This window comes from Rattus norvegicus, chromosome 2 (assembly GCF_021556685.1).
Source record: "Rattus norvegicus strain SHRSP/BbbUtx chromosome 2, alternate assembly SHRSP_T2T, whole genome shotgun sequence".
Classification (NCBI taxonomy): Eukaryota; Metazoa; Chordata; class Mammalia; order Rodentia; family Muridae; genus Rattus; species Rattus norvegicus.
Window position 1 is genome coordinate 29,458,687 of NC_141535.1, and position 25,089 is coordinate 29,483,775.

The 25,089-nt window shown below is 44.7% G+C and overlaps 1 protein-coding gene across 6 annotated transcripts in view; it reads right to left on the reverse strand.

The window, feature by feature from the left end:
* Positions 1 to 25,089, reverse strand: part of Ankdd1b (ankyrin repeat and death domain containing 1B) — a 63,762-nt gene that overhangs the window by 13,553 nt on the left and 25,120 nt on the right. For 3 of the 6 annotated variants that reach the window (XM_087639018.1, XM_087639024.1, XM_087639027.1), the window contains exons 6-11: positions 23,193 to 23,291; positions 21,630 to 21,728; positions 19,523 to 19,621; positions 11,027 to 11,125; positions 8,432 to 8,530; positions 4,949 to 5,047 (exon numbers count right to left, since the gene is read on the reverse strand). In XM_087639018.1, the coding sequence (XP_087495144.1) occupies positions 4,949 to 5,047; positions 8,432 to 8,530; positions 11,027 to 11,125; positions 19,523 to 19,621; positions 21,630 to 21,728; positions 23,193 to 23,291 (594 nt within the window). The remainder of the gene's footprint in view (positions 1 to 4,948; positions 5,048 to 8,431; positions 8,531 to 11,026; positions 11,126 to 19,522; positions 19,622 to 21,629; positions 21,729 to 23,192; positions 23,292 to 25,089) is intronic. The other 3 variants (XM_087639022.1, XM_087639029.1, XM_087639021.1) reach the window with 2 other exon arrangements.

Consider the following 25,089-nt stretch of genomic DNA (forward strand, 5'->3'; position numbering starts at 1 on the left):
GCCCCTAGGATGTATGCCACTCCTACCATTTCCAGCTCCCTTGTCTGCGCTCTGGCCAATGGTGAATGCGAAGGCACAGTCCTCTCCTGGGAAAGATCTTCAGAGGAGACAGGTGACTTTCTCTCCTGTCCTCCACTTCCCAAGGGGAATGTAACAGGAGACCGGGATCTGGGCAGCCACTTTAGATCAGGAGCTGGAAGCTACATCTTGAGGAGGATGAAGTAATGAGACAGAAAAGGGCTGGATCCAAGTACCAACAATGACAACAGAGCTCAGTGTAGGGTTTCACTCCTGGCTCCTAGCTAGGAGTTTTGTCTTTTATAAGACACTGCCACCCACCAAGGTTGTCCAATTATAACCAAATTGGATGAGTAAGAAAGGACTGATCCAGGCATCATCTGGGACGTATGGGACAGCTCATGTTGCACCTTACACAAGTTACACAAGGCAAACCTTGCTCCTGATGGCCAGCTCACCCAGCACAGCTTTCCCAGTTGGGGCCCCCTGATTTTTGTATTTGCTTTTTTTTTTTATAAATTTATTTTTTAAGATTTTATTTTGTTGTATGAGTACACTGTAGCTGCCTTCAGACACACCAGAAGAGGGCATCCCATTACAGATGGTTGTGAGCCACCATGTGGTTGCTGGGATTTGAACTCAGGACCTCAGGAAAAGCAGTCAGTGCTCTTAACCACTGAGCCATCTCTCCAGCCCCCTGCTTTTTTTTTAAAGTGCATGTGTGTGTGTACGCACATATGTGTGTGCCCATGTATGTGTGTGTGTGTGCCCATACACATATATAAGCAGTTATGCAGAAGCCAGAAGACAACCTTGGCTTTCTTTAGGCATACATAGCACCTCTTTTGGGACAGGGTCTCTTATTGGTCTGGGGTTTACCCACTAGACTAGACTGGCTGGACAGCAAGTCCCAGGGATGCCTCTGTCTCTACCTCACCACTCTGGGGTTACAAGTGGATGCCACCAAGCCTAGCATTGTCCCAACCTTGGCATTTTTATGTGGAGACCACGAATAAGACTCATATCATCACGATTTCAAGCCGAGCTATCTCCCCAGGCCTCTCGGTTGCCTTTCTAATAACCCATGACAAATGCACTCAGAGATTCTAAAGTTAACTAGACATAATAGTCAGGAATAACCCCAGAAAATAATGGCAATATTAGAAACCTGGGTTTCTAACCCCAAAGATCCAGAAACATCTCTCAATAACTCCTATGTCTGGATAGCAGATAGAAGCACAGTTCTCAGGAACACGAATGGCATGGCTTTTAGTGCAGGTGCTAAGACCCGGGTGAGCGGGGGAAATAGGTGCTGGAAGTAAGCAGCCTGTAAGCAGGGAGCAGCAGCCTGTAAGCAGGGAGCTGGTAATGAAATTAGGAAGGGTTGCATTTGCCAAGCATTTAGCCTCTAATTGCATACTGTCTGCATTCTGCCTTGTAAAACCATTTGAATCACCATAATTAGCCTATTTTGGGAACGCAGCTTTCTAAAAGTCAGAATTTTCAAGCTCGAGAAACTTTCCTTAAGGAATAACACATTGGAGTAGAGGGGCCACTTTCCCCTGGCAGAGAGGCAGGCAGAGGCCAAGAGCTTTCAGAGTCCCACGTTAGACTTGTATCAAGCTTGCCCTTCTCCCTCCCTCCCTCCCCCTCCCTCCCTCTCCTTCTCCCTCTCCCTCACCCTCTCTCTCTCTCTCTCTCTCTCTCTCTCTCTCTCTCTCTCTCTCTCTCTCTGTGTGTGTGTGTGTGTGTGTGTGTGTGTGTGTGTGTGTGTGTGTGTGTGTGTGTGTGTGTGTGTCGTTCTCTCTCCAGCATCTCACTATGTAAGCCTGACTGGCTTGAAACTCTAGAATTTGCTAGACCAGGCGGGACACAAACTCGTGGAGAATCCATGCTCCTTTCTCCAGAGAGCTGAGATCAAAGGTGTGTGCCACCATACCCAGCTACCAATCCCCATCTTAACACAGTCTGAGAAATACCTTTTTTTTTTAATTATTAATATTATTTTTAAGAACATGTGGAAGCCGGAAAAAAAAGAAAGAGTAGTGTTTATAGATTAGTTATTTATGTACTGGGTGCCAGCCGTGGGCCAGACCCTCAGAATAAAGGAGTGAGGGAAAAGGGAGAGTGGGGGATATTATGTCCCGAGGGTTAGTAACCCTAGGCTTTTGGTTTAAAACAAGCAAAGTCACATGGTAGTGTTGACCTTAACAACTGGAATAGCCAGTCCACTAGCACCAGGGCCCACAGGAATTCCTAAAGTGTCTCCCCAGCCTTGGAGGAGTTAAGTGTGAATGAAAACGGAATGAGTTACTTTAAAGAGAATGTAGGGGAAAGAGGAAGGGTGAGTGTTAATAAAGTCAACCAGCCACATCTGGGGAGACAGTGGTATTGCACCCCAGCCTAGGCCCTAGGGTAGGTGGCCATGGTTCCCTGCATGTTGCCATGGTCACCACATCGTCCATAGCACGTCTTACTTTCATGATTAAAAAAAAAATCATGACAAATAAAGAGAAGTAAAATAACACTATGACCTCAGTTCATACACATGCAGAACTCTCGGCTCTGAACTAGAAAACACAGTAAACCAGGAAGGTAAAGACCAGGAAAGACGAGGTTGCAGACATAGCTCAACCATGTAGCAATTGCCTACCAAAGGCAAGGCCCTGGGTTCTACGCCTAATACTGAAAGGGGCCTACTGTGTTTCATAAACACACCCTGGCATTCTGCAATGTAAAAGGAACTGGCATGCACTGCTAACAGTCTGTTCTGAATCAACTTGTCCCAACTCAGACCCCCTGGAAGGGCAGCAGGAGAAACCAGCTTGACTCAATGTTTTAGGAAGTGCCCAAGCTGAGCCCACACAAACAGAGTGAGGGGGGACACAAGGATACAAGAAGCAGGAGCATCATGTGCTTAACACCAAGGCACAGAGCAGCGAGACTGAAGAACACACACACACACACCACATCACATACACACACACCACATCACACACACAGATCACACACACATCACACACACATACACACACATACACACACACAACACACATCACACACACATATATCTCACACACACAACACACATCTCACACACACACAACACACACAACACACAACACACACCCCACAGACATCACACACATCACATACACATCACACACACGCACACAAACACACATCACACACACATAACACACACCCTACACACACATCACACAAAGCACATATTCATCACACATACACACACACACCTCCCACAGACATTACACACCACACATATACCCCACACACACATCACATACCCCACACATACCACACACACACCGCACACACCACACACACATCACACAAAGCACACATACATCATATACACACACACCATAAACATCACACATATACACACCCCACACACCACACATATACCCCCCCACATATCACATACCCCACACACACAGCACACACACATCACACACATCATACACATCACACAAAGCACACATACATCATACACACACACACCATAAACATTACATATATACACACCCCACACACATCACACACACACACCACATATATACCCCACACACACATCACATACCCCACACACACCACATACCCCAAACATATCACACACACACACCCCACACACATCATACACACACACACACACACACACACACACATCAAACACACAAAACTAGAGACCAGAATGAAAATAAAACACACTTCAAAGCTCAAGCAACCGAGTTATTATGTGTACACAAACACAGGGCACAGTGGTACAAAGCCAAGTAAGTTAGAGGCAAGTGTGGATGGGAAATTATTTCTATAAATCTTCACATATAAACATCATACTTAGACCAGGGAACTTATAACCTCGAAAAAATGTCACTGAATCATTTGAATCCCAAAGACCAACATTTAACAGTACTTTCTACAGACAGATCTTGTTAGGAGGTTGTTTCCCGAGTTCAGCCATCCTGCTGACCGGATAAAAACTGAGTCCATGTTCCCAGGTCCTGGATCCCAGCTCCTATCCTGCTTCTTCAGGTGTTTCATGTTTGTCTGTTCCCTGGTAAAGGATGTATGGAGAAAAGATGCTGCTACCCAGAAATCTAAACTAAGGCACACAAGCCGTAGATAAATGTGTTCTTGTGTTTTGTCATTCTAAATTCTAGACCAGAGCCCAGGAAGGGACCTGGCTGCAAAACCAGGTGACCCAGATAGGCCCAGTCACCAGTGTTAACTTCCTTGCTTAACCCCTTGTGTTGAAATATGATTGGTCAACGCAACATTTACCCCATGTCCCTTGTTTTGTGTTCCCATCCTATAAACATGTTGTACAATCTCCCTTCGAGGACACAGTTCAAATCCCGAACTAGCTGCCTCTCTGGTGGCTCAGAAAACAAAGCTTTCACTTTAAGCTTCTGTATCTGAAGTGAGTTTTCTCAGTTTCTACTTCAACCAGGCAACCTCAATCAAGGTTAGGGAGATGGCTTTAGTCAGTAAAGTGTTTGCCATGCAAGCCCAGGTGTGAAAGGCTTGGCCCTGTAATGCAGGGCTGTAAGATAAGCAAGAGGAAAGAGGATCCCTGGGGTTTGCTGGTCAACCAGTCTAGCTAAATTGAAAGCTCTGGGTTCAGTGAGCGATCCCCCCACCACACACACACACAGACACACACACTCACACACAGACACACACACTCATGAAAGTATACACGCATACACAGATAGATGATAGATAGATAGATAGATAGATAGATAGATAGATAGATAGGTGATAGACAGACACACAGACAGATATGCCTATGAAAACGCAGTTCATGCCCATCTCTCAGAGGAATTCTCATGTTGCTGTTGTACATGGCAGCCAATAGGGAGATCTCCACTGCCATCTCAAAAACCAGGGAAGTGAGGGCAACTACCTTGTCAGTGATTTTCAGGTTGCAGCCAGCCTTCAGCAGAGTCTCGACCAGCTCCACATTTCCGAGATCAGCAGCTACGTGCAGAGGGGTCTGCTGCCTCTGCCAAGACAGAGGTGAACTGTCATGGAAACACATGCAGGAGAGAACACCATACAGACTTTGGGGGGAAATGGGTAAAACACTTCCTTGTGTGGGCACAGGGGACAGCTGTTGCAGCAGAATTTTAAAGTGTTGAAAGATGAAAGGAAGTTATGGTTAGGTCACAGGCGGTCCAAACATCCAGAAATGATTCAAGCTACACTATATGAGAATTTCTAGAGGTTAGATAAAAGCCAGGAACTTGTGAAACAAGTTCCCACTACCATAGGAGTCCTTTCCCTCATCTCAGACAGAAGGGACACAGGGCTACCAGGGGCACCTATCAGCATATCAAAGCCCACCTGGCCTCTAGGCTCCCCCAGTGTCACAAGTACCTGTTATACAGATCCTGGCCCTTTCCACACCCTCTTCCCCTCAGCTACATGTACTCCTTAGAATCCCCATGATGGGCTGGAGAGATGGCTCAGTGGTTAAGAGCACTGGCTGCTCTTCCAGAGGTCCTGAGTTCAATTCCCAGCGACCACATGTGGCTCACAACCATCTGCAATGAGATCTGATGCCCTCTTCTGGTGTGTCTGAAGGCAGGTACAATGTATCCTATACCTAAAATAAATAAATAATTCTTAAAAAAAAAAAAAGAATCCACATGATTACCCCCACACCTTGGTCCTCTCCCTCCTTCTTCCCTTGCCCTCCCCCTCCCCCTTGCTGTCCGTGCTCTGTCCTCTGGTTCAGCTCTTCTCTGCTCCCTGGCTGTCCACTGTTCTCCCCAGTTTGCTCTCATGCTCTCTCACAGATGGCCCTGGCCATGTCCAATCTGCTTTCTCTTCCCTCTGCTCTAGATTCTTCCAGGTGCCTCATGATGTTCTTCTCTCTCTCTCTCTCTCTCTCTCTCTCTCTCTCTCTCTCTCTCTCATTCACAATAAAATCCCTCCCCCTAGTTTGGAGTGGTCACATCAGCAGTTTCTTTACTGTGCCCCCTCTCATACAGTGAGTTGTGATGAGACATATATAAACTATATATTAAATATATAGGAATACTTGGTAACTATTAAATCAAGTTTGGAATTAAGTGTGGTCATGGATCTGTAGTTCCAGCCGCAGGGAGACCAGGGCAGAAGGACTTCTTGAGCCCAGGAGTTTGAGGCCCATCTGAGAAGTGTAATGAGAACTTGTCGCAAAAGTTTTCTTTCAGTGCAAAGTGCCTAGAGTAGTGAAATTCATAGACTGGAAGGGTGGCATTCTCTAGGCCTAGGGATCAAGAAATGAGAAGCTCTGTGATGTCACAGAACTATACACTTAAACACAGTTTAAATGGTAACTAATGTCATATGCATTTCACCATAATAAAATGGCTTCAAAGATTTCTGAAAGGGAAAAACTATTTATGGCATAATATTAGCTTTAGGAGGAATCTGGAGAGATGGCTCAGCGGTTAAGAGCACTAGCTGATCTCCCAAAGGATGCTGGTTCAATTCCCAACACCCACAAGCTCGCAACTGTAACTTCAGTTCCTGGGAATCCTACACCCTCGCACAGACATACATGCAGGCAAAACACCAACGCACTTGAGATAAAAACAAGTTGATTTTTAAAAAGCTTTAGGAGACACTCTAGCTGGCTAAGCTTAATTTATAAACTCACGGAAAACGAGAAAAAAATGCATTGATACTATTAAAAGTGATATTAAAGATGGGGGTGACTAAAGTTTATTTTATTGCCTTTTTTTACTCTTTTTTTTCCATTTTCTACGTTGTTATGTAGTAAGAAGTAAAGGACTGAATTTCTTGGGGGAGTCATCTCTTTCTATGAAGAAGATAAAAGTGCAGTCCACGTAAACGGAGGATCATCGCCCTGACCTCCTACAGAAAGGACTGGTGTGAAGACATCTGCACAGGCAGGAACCTTGAATGTGACCAGACCCACTGCTCCACCAGGCAGAGAAAGCCACGTCCCTGAGTCAAGTGCTACACAGTAGCTTGAAGCAGGAGGTCTCTTCCTACCAAAAGAGGCAAAGCCAAGTCATCAGACAGCACCTAGAAAAGGCCGCCAGCAGGTGGCAGTGTGCCTCTCTGAGGGCTTATCACCCAGCACAAGAACCAACAAGCCCATGGAAAGGCTGTCTACACCAACCAGCACAAGTGTGCTGTGTCAACAAACGCATGCTTTGACATACCGCTCTCAGTCGAGAACACAGGAAACAGCAAAACAAAAGCTGCCTCTCTTCGGTGGGGCCAAATGAACATTTGCTTTCTAAAACCATACTTATATACCTTATGTGAAAAATATAAATCCTATTACTTTTGTATGTACATTACTGATGTAACTTAAGTTTGAACCAATGTGGCCGAGTTGTGTAACTGGCACTCCTCCCCTCGAGTGGATCAAGCCAGTTCTGGAGAAGCCAAAATCATATGTGAACGAACACAAGGCTTTGTCTATGTGAAAAAGATTTGAAGCATTAGTAAGTTTGAATATTCAAACGCTTTTAATAACCAGTGAGGTCTGCTCCCAACTTGTGGGCTGGTGTGACACAGAAGAGGGAGGAGGGAGGAACAGAGAGCCGTAAGTCTCCTTGCTCTGGTCAAAAATTAACCAAGAGGCTTGAGCTGGAAAAAACCTGAAGGGAACCAGTCATGCTGTTTCAACAGATAAGGAAATGGCCACAGTGGAGGCTGGGACAGGTGTGCTCCTGCACAACGGCTTTTCCTAATCTAGAGGGCATAATCAGAGACAGCCTGGAAGAGAGGCAACTCAGAGGCTGCGTGTGACTCCCCACCCCAGCCCCCAAGGCTTCCCACTGCCCCTGGAAGAGGCTACACCAGAGGCAGAGGGGCAGAGAGGGACAATCAACCACCCACTGCTGGCTGCTCCACCACCTCCATCTCCAGGCGTGACAGGTGGCTTTTATAGGGCATTTGATTCCGTCCCAGTTCATTGACTACCTGGTAATCTTTTTATTTGTTTTAATTCTAATTGGTCTCTTTTGCCTTCTGGTGTAGAAAGATACTTGATGTGGAAACAAAGCTTCCTTCTCATGGGGACCAGCTCCTAGCCAAGGACAACCTTTCACACTGTAGGTGTGGCTTTTGATTTAAGAGTTTCTGGCAACTTGCTTTGGTATCGTTTATCGAAAGCTCTAGCCAAAAATGAACAACTTGATTACCTACGCACAGAATCTTTGCCTCTGCAAAAAGCAGCAGTGTGGGGACAGCAGAGAGGTTACAGAACTAATGAAAAAGAGACACGTGCCACCCCCCCTCCCCAAGAATCGTTTTAAGCACCTCCAACCTAAACAGGACTTCCTGCTGACACACTGTGTTGAAACCTGGAAATTTCACGGTGAAACATAAGAGCAGAGTGCCCATGCTCCAGCCTGCTTACCTGATCTAAGGCGTCAACATCATGCTGAGCACTTAACAGGCTATCCACAACTGCGGGACGGTTGTTGATGACTGCTAAGTGAAGAGGGGGCTCCTTAGTCTGCAGAAAGAAAAGCATCTGGCTTCAGGATTCAAAGCCCTGATCTCTGAGAGTTATACCAGTCCACCCAGTGTCGGATCCACAAGAAGCCCTGAGCCATCACCACCATCCGCAGGTTGCCTGTCATTCTGGGCATACACAACAAGCACCTACTAAGGGCCATTTTTTTCAGGGGCTAGAGATTTATCTTTTTCAATAAAGTGACTCGGGTATTTAGTTTTAAGGTTTAAGTAATTTAGAGGAAATGTCAAAGGTGCTGGGGCGGTGTGTGTGTCAAGGGAGGGCTGACCCTTCTGGAAGCTAGAAAAGACTTCCTTGAAGAAATGACAGCTGAGCTTGGTCACAGATAAGGAAGTGTTAAGAAGCCTCAACTGATGACTTCTCCAAGCCTTCAGGGAGCCACAGGACAAAAGGAGTGGCTACAGAGGAGGAAATGTATATATAGCATTTCCTGACCAGATGTGAGCTACACTAAGTTCTCTAGATCCCTGGCAAGGCCGCTGTTCCTGCTTACTTGGGCCTCAGGCCTCCTTTGAGAAGTCTACCCAGGGTGGGCTGTGACTAGTCTCAACAGCCTGTTCCTTCATCCCCTCCTTTTACTAGACAGTCACCTTCTTCACCTCACCCCACCTGGACCTCCTGACCCCTCTCCCTTCCTCCCTTCCCTTCCCTCTCTAAGTCAGACCATCAGACCCAAAGTCCATCACCATACCCTGTCTCAAATGTCCCTGCCACCTCACCTCCACCCAGCTACACAGGTTTGTGGAGCTCTCTGGGAGGAGAGAAGGTAGCTCAGGACTGGAAAAGAAGCAATGTGCAAAGCAGACAGGACAGACGTGAGGGGCAGGAAGTTGAGGAAGGGGAGAGGTAGGAGGGGCATGCAACAGGGGTGAGTGACGGCCTGAAATGCAATGAGACTGTGCAGCCCAGTACTGGTGGCAGAGTTGCTGGAAACAGAATAGAGAAGCAGGACAGAGATGTAAGGGAGGCTAGGTGCTTGGGATAAACCATGTTGGGAATAAGCATCAGGCACACTCCACACATCCTCACATGGTACTTATAGCACACTCAGTGCCCTAAATTTATCCTGCTTTAAACACTAGGTTAACTACTGGGTGGTGGCACACGCCTTTAATCCCAGCGCTTAGGAGGCAGAGGTAAGCAAATCTCTGAGTTCAAGCCCAGCCTGATCTCCAAGAGTACGTTCCAGGACAGCCAGAGCTACACAGGGAGAAACCTTGAAGAACCAAAAACAAACAAGCACTAGGCTAAGCGGGTGTAGTGGGCCAGGTCTGCAATCCAAGCACTCTTGAGGAAAGACAATCTCAAGTGGCCGGCCATTCAAGGCTCTGTAGGGAATTTCGGGCTAGCTTAGGCTACACAATATGACTCTGGCTCAAAACCAAGCAGAGAACAACGGTTAAATAAGTGCTCTTAAAAGCCATGTCACTGATGATAACCCTAGGAGTTGGGCATTATATCCCCTACTTTATACACAAATAGATCAGTAACTCCATTAGTAACAGGGAAGAGACAAAGACAGGGTTTGAGCACAGGCTTCCCAGAGTTCTCCCTTTGCAGAATGGACGCGCAATGAGGGGCAGGAAAGGCTGTGTGAAAGGCTGTCTGAGAGGGAGCCAGGGGACAAGGTGGCACTGTGAGTCTCCGTGGAGGTCTCCTCTGCTTAGAAATCAGCTTCTCCCTCAAAGCACAAAGCAAGAGCGAAGTGGTCAGTAGTCTGGCCAGGGCCACCCGCCTTGCTGGGGCCCAGCTTCTCCAGAGCATGAAGAAGCCTCCTTGATCTGAGTTAGGTAAGCACAGAGCCAATCCCTCTAAGTCCACGCTCTTAAAATCTTATCAGGCATGGCTCCGGTCATATCCCTCCTTTCAAGTCAGTGCCATAAATAGAAATGGCTTGGCACAACCAGAGGAAATAATATTCACAGAAGAGAGGAAAATACAGTGGGAGAGAGAGAGGGGTTTTTCTTGTCAGATTCCAGCACAGAGGGCTTGTGTTTGTTCTGCCAAAGCCAATTTAAACTTCAGAAAAACCTCAATCAGTAAAAAAGGATTGACTTTGAAAAAAAACAAACAAAAAAAAACCCCACAAGATCATTCTGAGACGGGGAACAATCCATTTTCTTAACATCCCGAAGTGGCGGCAGCCGCTGCGGAAGCGGGCATTTCCCAGACAGATGAGATTCCTACCGGAGTCAAGGCACCTCCAGACACCTGAGACTTGCTGTAGCCAACCTGACTGTTTTAAAAACAAAGATTTTGTTTTGTGCAGGGATTTCAGAGACTTTCTAAAATTTAACGCTTGGATTTTATTTCTCATGATTAAGATTTAAAACAAAAAAAGCCAATGTTCCCCCCAAAAGAATCCCTTCCTTGTGAAATATCTCATCCCGGGCGGCGGCGGTGTGTGTCTGCCAGGGGCACTTGCATAACCAGCTTCACGGGCCCAGCACCCAAGCCTGTATTGATTAGACTCACTTCCTTCTGCTGCTGCGAATCAGCGTTCTCACTGAGAAGAAAGTTGACGAGAGATGTGTGGCCGTTCCGGGTCGCTGTCTGCAAAGCACTGATATTGAGCTGCAATGAACAGATGGGGGAGGGGTGGGTTCCATTATTGTTTGGTGTTTGGTATTCGGTAAACTATATACAACAAAACAGTACAACGATTTAAAGAAGGAAACGCAACGTGTTTCTGATCAACCTAAAGTCTATCATTCCAAAGTGTCTTCTACTGCCACGTCATAGGGCCTGGCTGCGTCTTCAAAACTCATCCTAATGGGCTGAGATGTGGAAGTGGTGACGTCAGGACGTGGTGACGCCGGGACGTGGTGACGTCAGGACGAGGTGACGTTGTGGGAGTGGAGCCCTCATGAAAGTGTTCCTGCCATGTAAGAAAGGCCAGGGTTCCTTTCTAGGCATGGGAAGGCCCAACAAATGGTTACCAGGGAAGCTGGGAGAACCGGACACTGTTACTACCCAGGCTTTGATTCCAATCTCCAACGACGACGAGAAATAAATGCTTGCTGCTTAAGTCACCCAGCTTTGTCGTCGTCGTCTTCCTCCTCCTCCCCCTCTTCCTCCCCCTCCTCCTCAGCAGCCTAACCTAAGACACTGAGACATTATGACTCAGGCACATGTCAGTTAAATTCCTGCTTCCAGAATCGAGTTTACCACTGTGGTCTCCAGCAAATCCTTTACTTGAGTTAGGTGATTGACATTGGCCTCAAAAAACAAAAAACAAAACAAAACAAAACACACACACACACACACACACACACACACACACAAAACAAAACAAAACAGAACCGACAAACAACCTCGGTGGTTTCTGGCCTCTGCCTCTGTTTATCCCAGGCTCTCCCCTTCTTTGCCAGGAATGGCTTCAATTCATAGGAATTCCACCTATGCAAAGTGTCCCTTTTGCCCAACTCATTTCACAACTCTCAATCACTCACTTGTACTGCCCCCTGGGGTCTAAGTATCTTCACTTAGTGCCAGAGCCAAGTGGTCCTCAGCTCAAAATTGTGCCCTCCTCTTGGTTAGCCTCCAGTCAGTCTCCAAGCAGCCTAACATGAGAATTGATGACAATACAAGCCAATGCCTTAGTAACGGTTGATTATAAGGTTGCCATAAAATGCATTCGGGTCCTCTGTATAAGGGCATTTTTGACAACTGCTTCCCTCCAAGTGGCTAGTTAGTATCCCCTGACTTACCTACTTACCATTCCTCTACCAACAGCTAGGACTCATTTCTTTACTCCCTTGAGTCTAAGTGGACCTGCAGCTGCTTTGGCCAATGAATATGGCAGAAATGATAGAGTTGGTCCCAGGCAGGGCCCCTAGATAGCCCAGCAGCTTCCACCCCTTCCCTTCCTGCTTTTGATTCTCTTGGGGCCAGCTACCAAGCTATCCACAGGTGACCCTTACATAGAGGCCACTTGCTGATGCTCCAGTTGACCTTCCAGCTGCCATCAGTTTCCAAGGAAGTGAGGGCGCCGTCTTGGATATCTAGTTCAAATAAAACTGTACATGACCAAACCCCTAGTCAACCTCTCACCGCAATCGTGTAAACACACTGGAGGAAGGATTACCTCAGATCGACCCACTGTGAAAGTTTTCGGAATCAAAATAGACTTCCTTTTGATCAGTCCAAATAAATGAATAAGTCATACCAGGGGATTCTAAGAGAGGGGTCTGATGTACGTGTAACTAATGATGAGAGCTGCCATCCTCTCTGTTGCTGTGACAAGACACTGTTACGAAGGCAACTCAGAGAAGAGTTTATTGACTTAGGGCTTCAGAAGGCGAGTCACTGGCCATCGAATCAGAGCTCATGGCAGCAGGTAGACAGAAGCAGTAGCTGAGGGCTTACGTGTCGAGGCAACAGCCACGAGGCAGAAAGATAACTGGGAAAGGTATGGGCTTTTAATGTCACACCTCTTATGACAAGCCACACCTCCCAATCCTTCCCAAACAGTTCTGCCACCTGGGGACTAAGTATTCAAATATATGAACCTATGGAATCATTCTCTTTCAAATCACCACAAGAACTATGCACAAAAGACTCTCGGGACAACACTCTTACACAAAAGGAACTGAGACTACTGGAAAAAATAACCCCGGAAGCTGGGGGGAAAAATGGCACAGCACTTGAGGGCATGTTCTGCTCTGGCAGAGCATTTGAGTTTGGTTCCCAGTGCCTACGACATCTGTGTGCAGTTGCACTTACACGTATGTATCATGTCAACGCACACTCATATACACACATGTAAAAGTTAAAAATAAATCTTAAAAAAAATATTACTCCTGCAAGGACATCTGCCTAACAACTTCTTGTTTAACTGTGGACCTGAGACTCTTGCTATTGATCCAGAGGGCCAACAATTTTATTTCAAACATCTTAAGTAATGACCTTAAGAATGTCCTTTGGCCAATATGTCCTCGAACAAGCTTATAGGTTATACACATGTCCTTCTACAACATTGCACTGTCCATAAATTTAATCCTTAGAGACTCTCTTGTACATTGAGATGGCACACCATGAGAGATATTACCACACTGGGGCTTTAAGCCGCAGAGGTTTGCTTGTTGGTCGTGAAGCAATAGATAATCTGAGCAGAGGGTCATGGGAGTGCCTGATCCATGACTTAAGCGGATGCGAAAGGCTGTGTGGCCTGGTTTGGAAGGGTAGTGAGTACAGGCCTGTTTCTCTCCATCTGCAGAAGCAGTATAACCACCCATATTTGTTTTCTTTAATGCCACAAACTTAGTGTCCTAAAACCAAATCTGGTTTGTGGCAAATGTGCAGCTTGGTCTGGAGGGGGTAATGGGGGAAGGATTTGAAAGGGTGGAACTGGATGGAGAGAAGGAAGGGAGGCTGTGATCGGGACGGAAGGTGAATATTTTAAAAGTAAATATTTTTTAAAAGATTAGTTGTTAACATTAACTGGTCAATCATTTAAAAAAATGCTTTTAAAGTATCATCAGGAAGTTCTAAAGGTCAGGAAGTCTGATGTGGGTCTCATTGATCCAAGTTCTATTCTGAAGGCTGCCGGGAGAACTGGTTTCCCAGAGGCCTAAATACATTGACTCATGACCCCTTCTCTCCATCTTCAAAATCCAGTGGTATTTAGTTGATCCTTCCTGTTTCCTTCCTCACTTTAACAGACGCTTATGATCACATAACCCAGGATAATCTCATAGTAATGAGCCGAGTTTGCCACATAGCCACACATTCACGGGTTTATTGGACTAAGATATGGGTGTCTCTGAACATGAGATTCCCCGTTCTTCCTGTAATATCCTCCCACCTCTTTCTTTTAAGCCACAGTAATGATGGAGAAATAAATAGCACTCTATTCATTCCACAATCATGACTGAGCACTCATTGTGTGACAAACCGTGTCAGGAGGATATATTTGTAAGCATATCTACTAGATACCTGATATGAGATGCCAGTAGGGTAGACAACGCATTATTGATCCATGGCTTGGGGGACTGGTAGTTGATATATCAATAACTTTAGAGTGAACTCTAATCGACAGATTCTTGGTGTTATTATTCTTGGCTGGTTGTTGTCAGCTACAATGTAAACTTAAAGAGCCAACTGGAACCAGGCATGGTGGCAATCACCTTTAATCCTAACACTTGTGAGGTAGAGGCAGGTTTGGACCTCTGTGAGTTTCAGGCCAGCCTGGTCTAGAGACCTAGTTCCAGGACAGTCAGGGTTACGCAGAGAAATCCCAACTCAAAACAAAACAAATAAAAACAAGGCAGAACAGGCTGGCCGGGCAGCTATTTTGTATTGAATGACCAAGAATACATGTTGGGGTACGGTGACATTCAGACTGAGATCAGAATGACAGAGGCATCCACCGATTTAGGTTTCTGATTTGAAAGTAATGTCTGAAGAACTCAAAGCCAGTGTCCTCAGGTAGAAACTGTAGGGCTTTGTAAACTTCCACCCACCCACACAGGCACAATGTTCATGTCCTATAGGTTTGTGGGAAATAAAGAGAGGTGCAGGGGTTGGGGATTTAGCTCAGCGGTAGAGCACTTGCCTAGCAAGCACAAGGCCCTGGGTTTGGTCCCCAGCTCCGAAAAATAAAATTAAAAAAAAAAAAAAAAAAGAGAGGTGCAGCTATCTCCTTTCCTGTGTATGTGTGTTTTGCCTGTATGTATGCCTGTACTCTAGGTTTATCCCTGGTCCCCATGGAGACCAGATCCCCTGGAACTGGAGCCACAGACAGTTAGGAGCCACTCTGTGGGTGTTAAGAATCAAACACCAGTCCTCTGGAAGAGCAGCCCGTGTTCTTCTGAGCCACCTCTCCAGCCCCTAGAAATATGTGAAACTTAAGAAAAAGATACTAATTACTAGTTTCAAGGTACCAAAAGAAAGCCTCAAAATTGAAGTGAATAAATATTTAATTGACACGTTCCTACTTCATTGATTGTTAAATGTAATATCATAAAATATTCATTACATTTGTAAATGACTTACAGTTTTCCTTTTTTTTAACCTCCTGAAAATTCCCAAGTATATACACAGTGTTCTAAGAAATCAATCATGTAAAAAATTAGATGAAGTTTACTGCAGCCAAATGATTAAAAATAAAAATTAAAAACCCACTTAGAGTAATGGTGGAGATATATATATATATATATATATATATATATATATATATATATATATGTGTGTGTGTGTGTGTGTGTGTGTGTGTGTGTGTGTGTGTGTATATTATAAGGGTAGGGGTATTTAAATACATTTAATTAGATGTGATGTAAGGCTCCAGAAGCTTGAGTTTTTAAAGTCTACGAAAGTCATTCTATGGCCTGTGGCACCTGACACAATGCTAAAGAGAGCCCATGGCCCATGCTGGGCAGTCTCTCCATCTAGCACAAATGGAGGAAGACCGCTTACAGCCAAATCCATAGTCCTGCTCCAATTATCTCCTCGGAAATGATTCAGCTGTGTCCCTTCTCTCCTTAGCAACAGGGAGGTACAAGAGAACGCAGAAGCCACTTTCTAGAGGCCAGAGGTTGGTGTCAGCAAGGTAAAGGCATTTGTATGACTGAACGCATCTCTACAGGTGTAAAAGCAAAATGACGTCCAAACCACCTTCGATCATGTGTGCTGCTGCGCTGGCCACCACACTCGTTATTTCCTGGGAGTCTTCCTCAGGATAAGTGGGAACGGTTCTGGACTATAATGAGTGCTGGGATTATTTGTCTAGGAACTATGTTAGTGAACAAAGGCCAAAACCTCTAGAACTTGTATTAAGTTTTCATTACTATCACAAAATACTTGAGGTACTAATTTATAAGGAAACGAGGCTTACTTTTCTCAGTTGTGTAAAAAGAAGTCCATATCTCATGGAGTGGGCTCAGGGGCAGTACTGTAGGCTGCACCATATCACAATGCTATGGTATGCATCTGCGTCCACAGGGTCTTTTTCCTCTTCTCATAAACTTACCAGGATATGCTCAGTCAATCATGGGGCTCCACCCTAACGAACTACTCACCTTCCGAAGGCTGTACCTCAAATACCACGGTTGGACTGACTACCTCTCTGCCCTTGGCACTGCTACCTCAGGCACTGGAGATTAAACTCCTCAGTGACTTGGGAGAAACAAACCTATTCAAACAAGTGCTCAAGTAGGAGCTGGATGTGACCTTCTGGCAACTTCCACCAGCTGAGCCTCTTACTCAAAGATGGGGGATAGTGGGAGTCTGCTCTCCTAGACAGGGAGATGTGAGCTTGCTCATGTGAAAACCACCGCAAAGCTAAATCCCGGCAAAGGCAGAATAAGCTAATGTAGAAACTATGAGGTTCAGACCAAGGAGTGAGCCTCAGAGCCCTGCTCAGCAGGGAGGGCATCCCGAGGACATGGAGTGGATGGTCTTGGGGGACGCGGCAGATTTCCACATCCAGAACTCTTTATCTCTCTTTTTTTTAAGGATTTAATTTTACTATGTTTAATTGGGTATAAGTATAAAAGTATGTCTGCCTGTGGGTGCCTGTGGAGGCAAGGGTAGAATACCCCTAAAACTGGAGTTTCAGATGGCTGTAAATTGCAAGATGTGGGTGCTGGGAACTGAACTAGAATCCTCTGGAAGAGCAGCCAGCGAGTACTCTTAACTCGGGAACCATCTCTGCAGCTGACACACTCTGAATTCTTACTCTGTGTTTGCAGGAGGTGACTGAAAGATACATTGTATTTACAGATATCTTGAGACACAGCTTCCACAGCAGCAATCATGAGTGCTGTGTGGGCTGCTGCTGTCACATCTGGCTGCAGCCACTCATGCTTACTCTGTGTTTGTTCGTTGCATCAGTAACCTTGCAACATCACTGAGAAGTACATGACTATTTTTTTTTTTTTTTTGGTTCTTTTTTTCGGAGCTGGGGACCGAACCCAGGGCCTTGCGCTTCCTAGGCAAGCGCTCTACCGCTGAGCTAAATCCCCAACCCATGACTATTTTTGATTTATACTCCCTCTTAAGATACTTGTCAATGTCTATGTAAATCTAACTATTATTAGCATTTATTACACTACTTTTGATTAGTGGTCTACAGTATACATTTTACATATTTTGTAAAAATGTTTGTCATATTTTCCATTATAATTTCTTAAGACTTGTTTCATTTTATGTGTAGGGATGTTGTTTCTACACCCAGGTTTGTGCATTGCGATTTTTAATGGCGACATATTTTTTTCCATTCAACACATTCGCCAAACTCTTATCTGGCTACCTCTTGCTATTCATGGCACTTACAGGTTGTATGGCTTCTCTGGCCATCGATAGCAACATCAGCATCTATGTTAAGGAAGGACCTAGATTTTCTTTCCCTCCTTTTAGATTATTCTCTTATTATAATTTTCCATCATGACAGAAAAGACAGTAACAAATTGTTTTTTGGAAGCATCTACTCACAGCAGCAGTATACAAGGGTAGAAGATCTTATTGTTTGGGGCCCTGTACCTTTTGTAAAGGAACTGTTCGCACCTTGTGTTCATACAAAGATTAAAATAAAAAGAAAGTGCAGGGCTGGAGAGATGGCTCAGTGGTTAAGAGCACTGTCTGCTCTTCCAGAGGTCCTGAGTTCAATTCCCAGCAACCACATGGTGGCTCACAACCATCTGTAATGGTATCCAATGCTCTCTTCTGGCCTGCAGGTGTACATGCAGGTGGAATGCTGTATACATAATAAAATTTTTTTAAAAATTTTTAAAAAAGTGCAGAGCAGCACAAACCAGAGAGAGTGCTACTGTTCCTGAATGCTCAATGAAGTCACCCATTCCAAATGCATGGAAACTTCCTAGGAGGCTAAGTAAACTACAAAGACCTGAGTTCCGTGGAGCAGAAATGAACTGTAGAGTTGGAGAAAGACACTTTTTTATTACCTACTCTTTTAGGTACCATTTGAATTTTCTGTCGTAAGTTATTTTCATTGCAATTTAATATGAACCAGAAAAATGTGGTGCCTGTCTGAAGACACAGCTACCAGCATGCGTTTGAACCTCTGCATAGCCATTATGGTATGATTAGACTCTTGCTCATTCTAGATTATAGATTCTTGTTATAAAAAAGCTAGTGGGGCTGGGGATTTAGCTCAGTGGTAGAGCGCTTACCTAGGAAGCGCAAGGCCCTGGGTTCGGTCCCCAGCTCCGAAAAAAAGAACCAAAAAAAAAAAAAAAAAAAAAGCTAGTAATGTGGTTGTGGTGGTTTAAATAAGAATGGCCCCCATGAGCCCATATATTTGAATGTTTGGTTCCCAATGGATGGACTTTTTAGAAAGGACTAGTAGGTGTAGCCTTGTTGGAGGAGGTGTGTCAAAGGGCGTGCCAGGCCCATTCTTAGTTTTCCTGCTGTGTAGATCAGGATGTAAGCTTAGCTACTGCTCCAGCACCATACCTGCCTGCTGCCGTGCTCCCTACCATGACGGTCATGGACTCACTCTCTGAAACTATAAGCAAGCCCCAACTAAATGCTTTCTTTTATAAACTGCCTTGTTCACAGTGTCTCTTCACAGCAATAACTAAGACATCAGCTTGAAAGTTTTAAAGTGTGTTAGCACCATGATTAAATACAGAAGTATTTTATATTTAGAGGCAGACGGCATCCTGCCTTCTTCAGGCCCAAGATGACCCATGGAGCTCACACAGCAAACTCTTTTCTTCTTTAGTATTTGCTGTCAACAAGAGGAGTGAGAATGTCACCTACTGTAACTGGGTCTTGCTCCTTCTGTCTCATTTTCAGCCTTCCCGAAATGAATTGGGGAAAAACGGCATTGCTTCCGAAGAGACACTAATAGAGGCTATCTTTGTGAGCATTAATTCTTATGAAAAGAACGCATACTAAGATTTTAATTCTATAAAATTCCATCAATCCGTCCATTAAGGACCAGAGTTCCAAAAAAAATATTCTAAGTCATTGTGCCACTGTATGATTGACCGCAGCCCAGATTCCTACTTTGTTTGGAATGTTGACGTCACTTCCTCCTGCCAGGAGCACTCGACTGCATTCTTCATGACCTCCCACAACAGCCAACATGAATGGGGTTTCTCCATTCTGACAAAAGGGAAAGGAAGTTAAAATTAATTTCCCCTTGGCATGGAATAAAAAATACTTTGACAAACAGCATACTTTCAATATCATTTATGCACGAATCTTTTTGTTGTTGTCATTAGCACTACTTAGCATTTACATGCCAACAAATACTGCCAAGACCATATACACTCTGGTACAGTCAAATCACATGACAATCCTAGCAGGGCAGGATTCATGCTATCCTCATCTTGTAGACAAGAAAACCAAGTATCTGGTGGCCAGAGCCTTTCATCATCTACCTGTCTTAGCCTACTCAGCCCAGCTAGCCTTTTGTCCTCCTGACCAGGTCAGTCCCCATGACACACCGTATCGTTTATGCAGGTGTGTATGTGTTGAGACACACACACCAGAAAAAACAACCACCACCACCACCACCACCAACAACAACAACAAAAGCCAACTCTCTCTGCCAAAGTCCATTGGAATAGCATGAGACAGCAGATCACCTACTACGTGAAGGCTTTGGTTTCTGAAATAGATTTACACGGCACACTGAATATATAGCTATAATCGAATGTAGCCCAACACCATATGTTTTCCCCCATGCCTTTCTTGTCCTTTAGTGTAAAAACACATATTTAATCTGAAAACAAATGGCTTTTTCTTGTTTTTTTTTAATTGAAAAGCAATTTTATTTGTGCAATATACTCTGATCACAGGTTCTCATCCTTCAACTCTTCCTAGATGTTCTCTCAACTCACCCACCCCATGTTCCCCCCCTCTCTTTCTGTCTCTCTCCCTCCCTCCCTCCCTACCTCCCTCTCTAGAGAAGGAACAGGCAAACAAACAAAAAGCAGAATAAAAAAACAAACAAAAAAAAAACAAAGAAACACACAAACAAAACCCATAAAGCCACAAAAATCTGAAACCATAATATACAAGCAAAAACCAGTCAGACAAAAAATATTCAAACAAAACCACATGAGACAAAAAAAAATTAATTAATTAATTAATTAATTAAAAAAAAAACCACCACATGAGCAAAAAAACCCAATTTATGGAGTTTTGTTGCAGGATGTTCGGTCACACTGTAAAACTGGAGACTGTGCTGTTTACTGGAAAAACCTGTTTCTAATCTTGGTGTGGCTTACTCCTAGCAGACACCTTTAATCCAAGAGCTTTCTGTTTGTTGTAAACAGGATTAAATAAAGTCAACCATAGGTCAAGAGGTAGAGCCAGCAACCAGTTGACAGGGAGTTAGCATAGGGAAAAAGCATAGAGAATGAGAGGAAGTCAGGGAGGTAGGCGCACAGGAAGTAGAAGGGAGGAACATTCCATTGGAAGGGTTTGGGAGACAGTGTGGAGAAGGCGCGCTTTTCTTTTGGGACATTGGCTAAGGAGGAAGGTCAGCTGGGTGCTTTCTCTGCCTCTCAGAACTAGCAGACTTTCGCCCCCTGACTCCTGAGTCATCTTTGGTAAAATTGAATGGTTGAGATTTTGTTAAAAAAAAAAAAAAAACAATAGCTGTTTTGTGTTGGCCATCTACTGCTCAGAGTGGGATCTACCCTTAAGTGTGGCTTTATGTCCAGTGAGACACAACTGGAGACAACTTGTTTTTCCTTTGCAAGCAGTTGTCGGTTGGAGACAGCCCCTCGGTTAGAGCTGGAGGCTTGGGTACACTTCTCCCTCTCAATGCTGGGACCCCCATCTGTCTTGAATCCGTGCAGGCCCTGTGCTGTGCCACAGGCTCCTGTGTGTCTGGAAGACAGCGTTCTTTGGTATCATTCACTCCTCTCTTATTCTTGCAAACGGCTTTTGAGGGAATTAACAAATGTCCTGTCTAAGAATACTTGCAAGGAAAACAGAAAAGAAAACCAAAAAACAAAAACAAAACAAAACAAAAAAAAAACCAGGACTCTTCAGCATTTTATACGAGTGGCACGCCTTGGATTTCCGGTTCTTTCTAGAAAGCACCGCCAGTCCTGCCCCTTAAGTCCTACGCCCAGCTGGAATGCGCATGTCCGCGTACCTCATTGGTCTCATTTACTTCTGACCACTGAGTGAGTAGCACCTGCACCACTGGGCTGTGGCCGTGCATCGCAGCCAAGTGTAAGGCCGTGTTCCCCTCCTGCAAACACAGAGATGCATCCCCGGTGAAATTAGCTGTGCCGAGGAACACCCCCTACGCACCCCCAACACCAGGGCACAGTGTAGCTTTGGGAAGCTTTTACTTTGGTTAAGTTACAGTGCAGAGTGTAGCTATTATCTGGTTTTAACTAAGGCTTATCAATGTTTAAGTTTAAAATGAAAAGTCATGGCTATTTGAACACGTAGGGAGGAAAAAAATCATTCTTGCTTGAATTTGGTACTGGTTTTCTTTTCTTTTGTTTTTAAAGATGTATTTATTTATGGTTGAGTACACTGTCGCTGTCTTCAGACACACCAGCAGAGGGCATCAGATCTCATTACAGATGGTTGTGAGCCACCATGTGGTTGCTGGGAATTGAACTCAGGACCTCTGGGAGATCAGTCAGTGCTCTTAACCACTGAGCCATCCCTGGTACTGATTTTCTAGCAAAAAAAAAATTTAAAAAGGAAAGAAAATAATTGAACCTAGCCTATGTTAGGATACACCAATGAAAGTCAACCTGAGCTGTAATCTTACATGTGTAACAAATATCAAAAGATGTTCGGTGCAAACCTCTTAGGTCTGTAATTCCCTGTGAGGGAATTAATTTCCCCTAAGAAAGTCATCAGAGAGGCCCATACAAATGGCCACCTGTAGGATTTCCCTTCACAGTCAACGTGGGCCCAAGTCCACAGCAGTCCTCAAGAAAGCATAGGTGAGGGTTGGGCTTATGAGGAGAGTGACCTCCATTTAGGAAACTGCATTACAAGCAACTTTGAGGCCAAGTTCATCAAGCTTCTGGTTTAGAAGTGTCAAACTGAACATGGAGTAGAAAAATACATGAAATAAACGAATTCTAAAACATTTATGCAGCAAAAACTACCAATCATAGCCAGGCATGGTGACACTCTCCTTTAATCTCTGCACTGAGAAAGCAGAGGCAGCAGGATCTCTGTGAGTTCAAGGCCAGCCTAATCTCCAGGACAGCCAGGGCTACATAGAGCAGGATGAACCTGTGGATTGCATGACCCCTTTGGGGGTTCAACGACCCTTTCAGAGGGGTCGCATATCAGATATCCTGCATTTGAGCTATTTACATCATGATTCATAATAGTAACAACATCACAGTTCATAATAGTAACAAAAATTACAGATAGGAGGTAGCAACGAAAATAATTCTATGGTTGGGAGTCACCACAAAATGATGAGGAACTGAAGTAGAGTCTCGGCATCAGGAAGGCTGCGAAGTGCTGACATAGATAGACCTTGTCTCAATACAAAACCCCACCCACCAATCATGACAATCTACAGCAAAAGTGGATGGATTTTACCATGATACTCTCAGTAGAACTCTACTGTGGACCAGAAATGACCTGTCATGGAACCTGCACACTGATTGTTAATCCCCGCAACGATCTTCTTTGTCCTCAGTAAAAAAAAAAAAAAAATCTAAGACTGACTCACCTTGTCTTTTTCTGAGGTATGGAGATTAAGGAAGACAAGCTTTTCAATCATTTCGACATGGCCCTTCTCAGCTGCCAAAAGAAATGGTTTTCTTCCTCTCTGAAAATCAATCGTGGATTCCACACTGAGCATATACTTAGCAGAAAACTGGCAGAACTGTTAGGCAGCGGGCAGCATTTTAAGGCGATGGGGTGGCTAAGATGGTCATATCACTCTGGGCCCTTCTCGGAGGGAGGGAATGGTCATTTCGCTGAACCCAAGCCACATCCAGCTCTAGTTTGTCATCAGAACTGCGAGGAACCCCACACCGACGCTGACTCAGTTTCACGGGCACAAGTGTTCAGAAGAGGCCCTCCAGAGCGTCAGAGAAGCACTGTATCACAACCTGACCATCAGACGCCATGGCAAATGTAGCAAGGATTCCTGAGTGGGTGGGCACTTCTTCCACTCAGCCAGTTATTGAGAAATTAGCTTGTGCCACACCCTGATTGAAGCATCTGAGCGTCACGCTGCCTCACCAATAAAAACACACGACACAGAAATTCTTCGGTGCCCAGCACACACGAAGCTCATTCAGATACATTTGGTTAGCGGGATTTTACTTGGTTCTTAACGGCGTATTTATTCTTAGCTAAGGGGTATACGTAAGCCTGAGTGGATAAATGTGCTCTGTGTGCGTGCCTGGTGCCCTCGGAGGCCACAAGAGGCCACTGGATCCCCTGAAACTAGAGTTGGAAACAGTTTGTGAGCCTCCATGTTGATGCTAAGAACGGAACCCAAGTCCTCTTCGAGAGTAGCAAGTGTTCTTAACCACTGAGCCATCTCTCTGGCCCCTGCGCAGTCAAAATCTGAGGCCATGCTCACTGGGTGTTGCATTTCTGAGGAGCAATCAGAAAGCTCTTGAGGATGGGTCTGTTGGACAAGGAAAGGAAAAAGAAAGCAGAGGCATCCAGCAACTCCAGGGGAGACAGGTGTTTGTATCGGCTTTTTCAAACATAAACTATTTGAATAGTAGTGACTTCTCCAGGTTTTCCTGTTGGTGACAGAGACTGCATTTGCAGTAGCCAGAATACCATCAAGAAAAGTGAAAGATGCACAGAAAACTTAATTTTTCAACTCAGGCTATTTTTGAAAAAAAAAATGGAAAAGGAAACTGGATGACAAAACTGCCTAAGATGAATTTTCTTCAACTTAAAAAATTTAAAAAAAAAAAAAAAAAAGGAAACTTGGCTCGGTGTGCTAATTGGAGACTTAGCGAGACGCCTTCAACGTAAGGAGGGTGCGAGATTCTATAAATAGCATTCTGAGTCTGTCAGCGAATCGCTAGCTAATGGCGTTTAACGAAAAGATCAAGACCACTGATTGCTTATAAGGAAGGAAAAAAAGGAAGAGAAACAGGCTAAAATAGTCCAGTGCCTAAAACAAAATGGAAAACATCTGCTCAGCTCAGCCCCGTGGAGATCTGTGTCCAGGAATGTGCAGAAGCTGGGGAAAGAAACTAGCACCAAAACGTTCACATCATTCATGATCCTTAGGCCACATGACCTACCGTTCCACCCTTTCAAAGCTTGAAGAGCTAATTGCCTCCCTTATTCTCAGGAAATCACCGAAGGGGTAAGGGAAGGAGCAGATTGGTTGGAGCCACATTTTTCTGCTTGCAAGTTGGGATATGGTTGAAGGAAAAAGTCTAGTCCTTTTGAAAATGACAGACCGATAGTTACTGGATGCAACTCACAATAAATATCCACAAATGGCAGCCACAGATGAAGAGTCACATAAACAACATGCGGTGTGGGGGTTAAACTTATTTATTGACACTTGGTTGGATTGCGAGATGGCTAGGACATTAGTAAGACGTACCTCTAGGAGGGTCTGTAATGGTGTCTCCAGGCTGGAT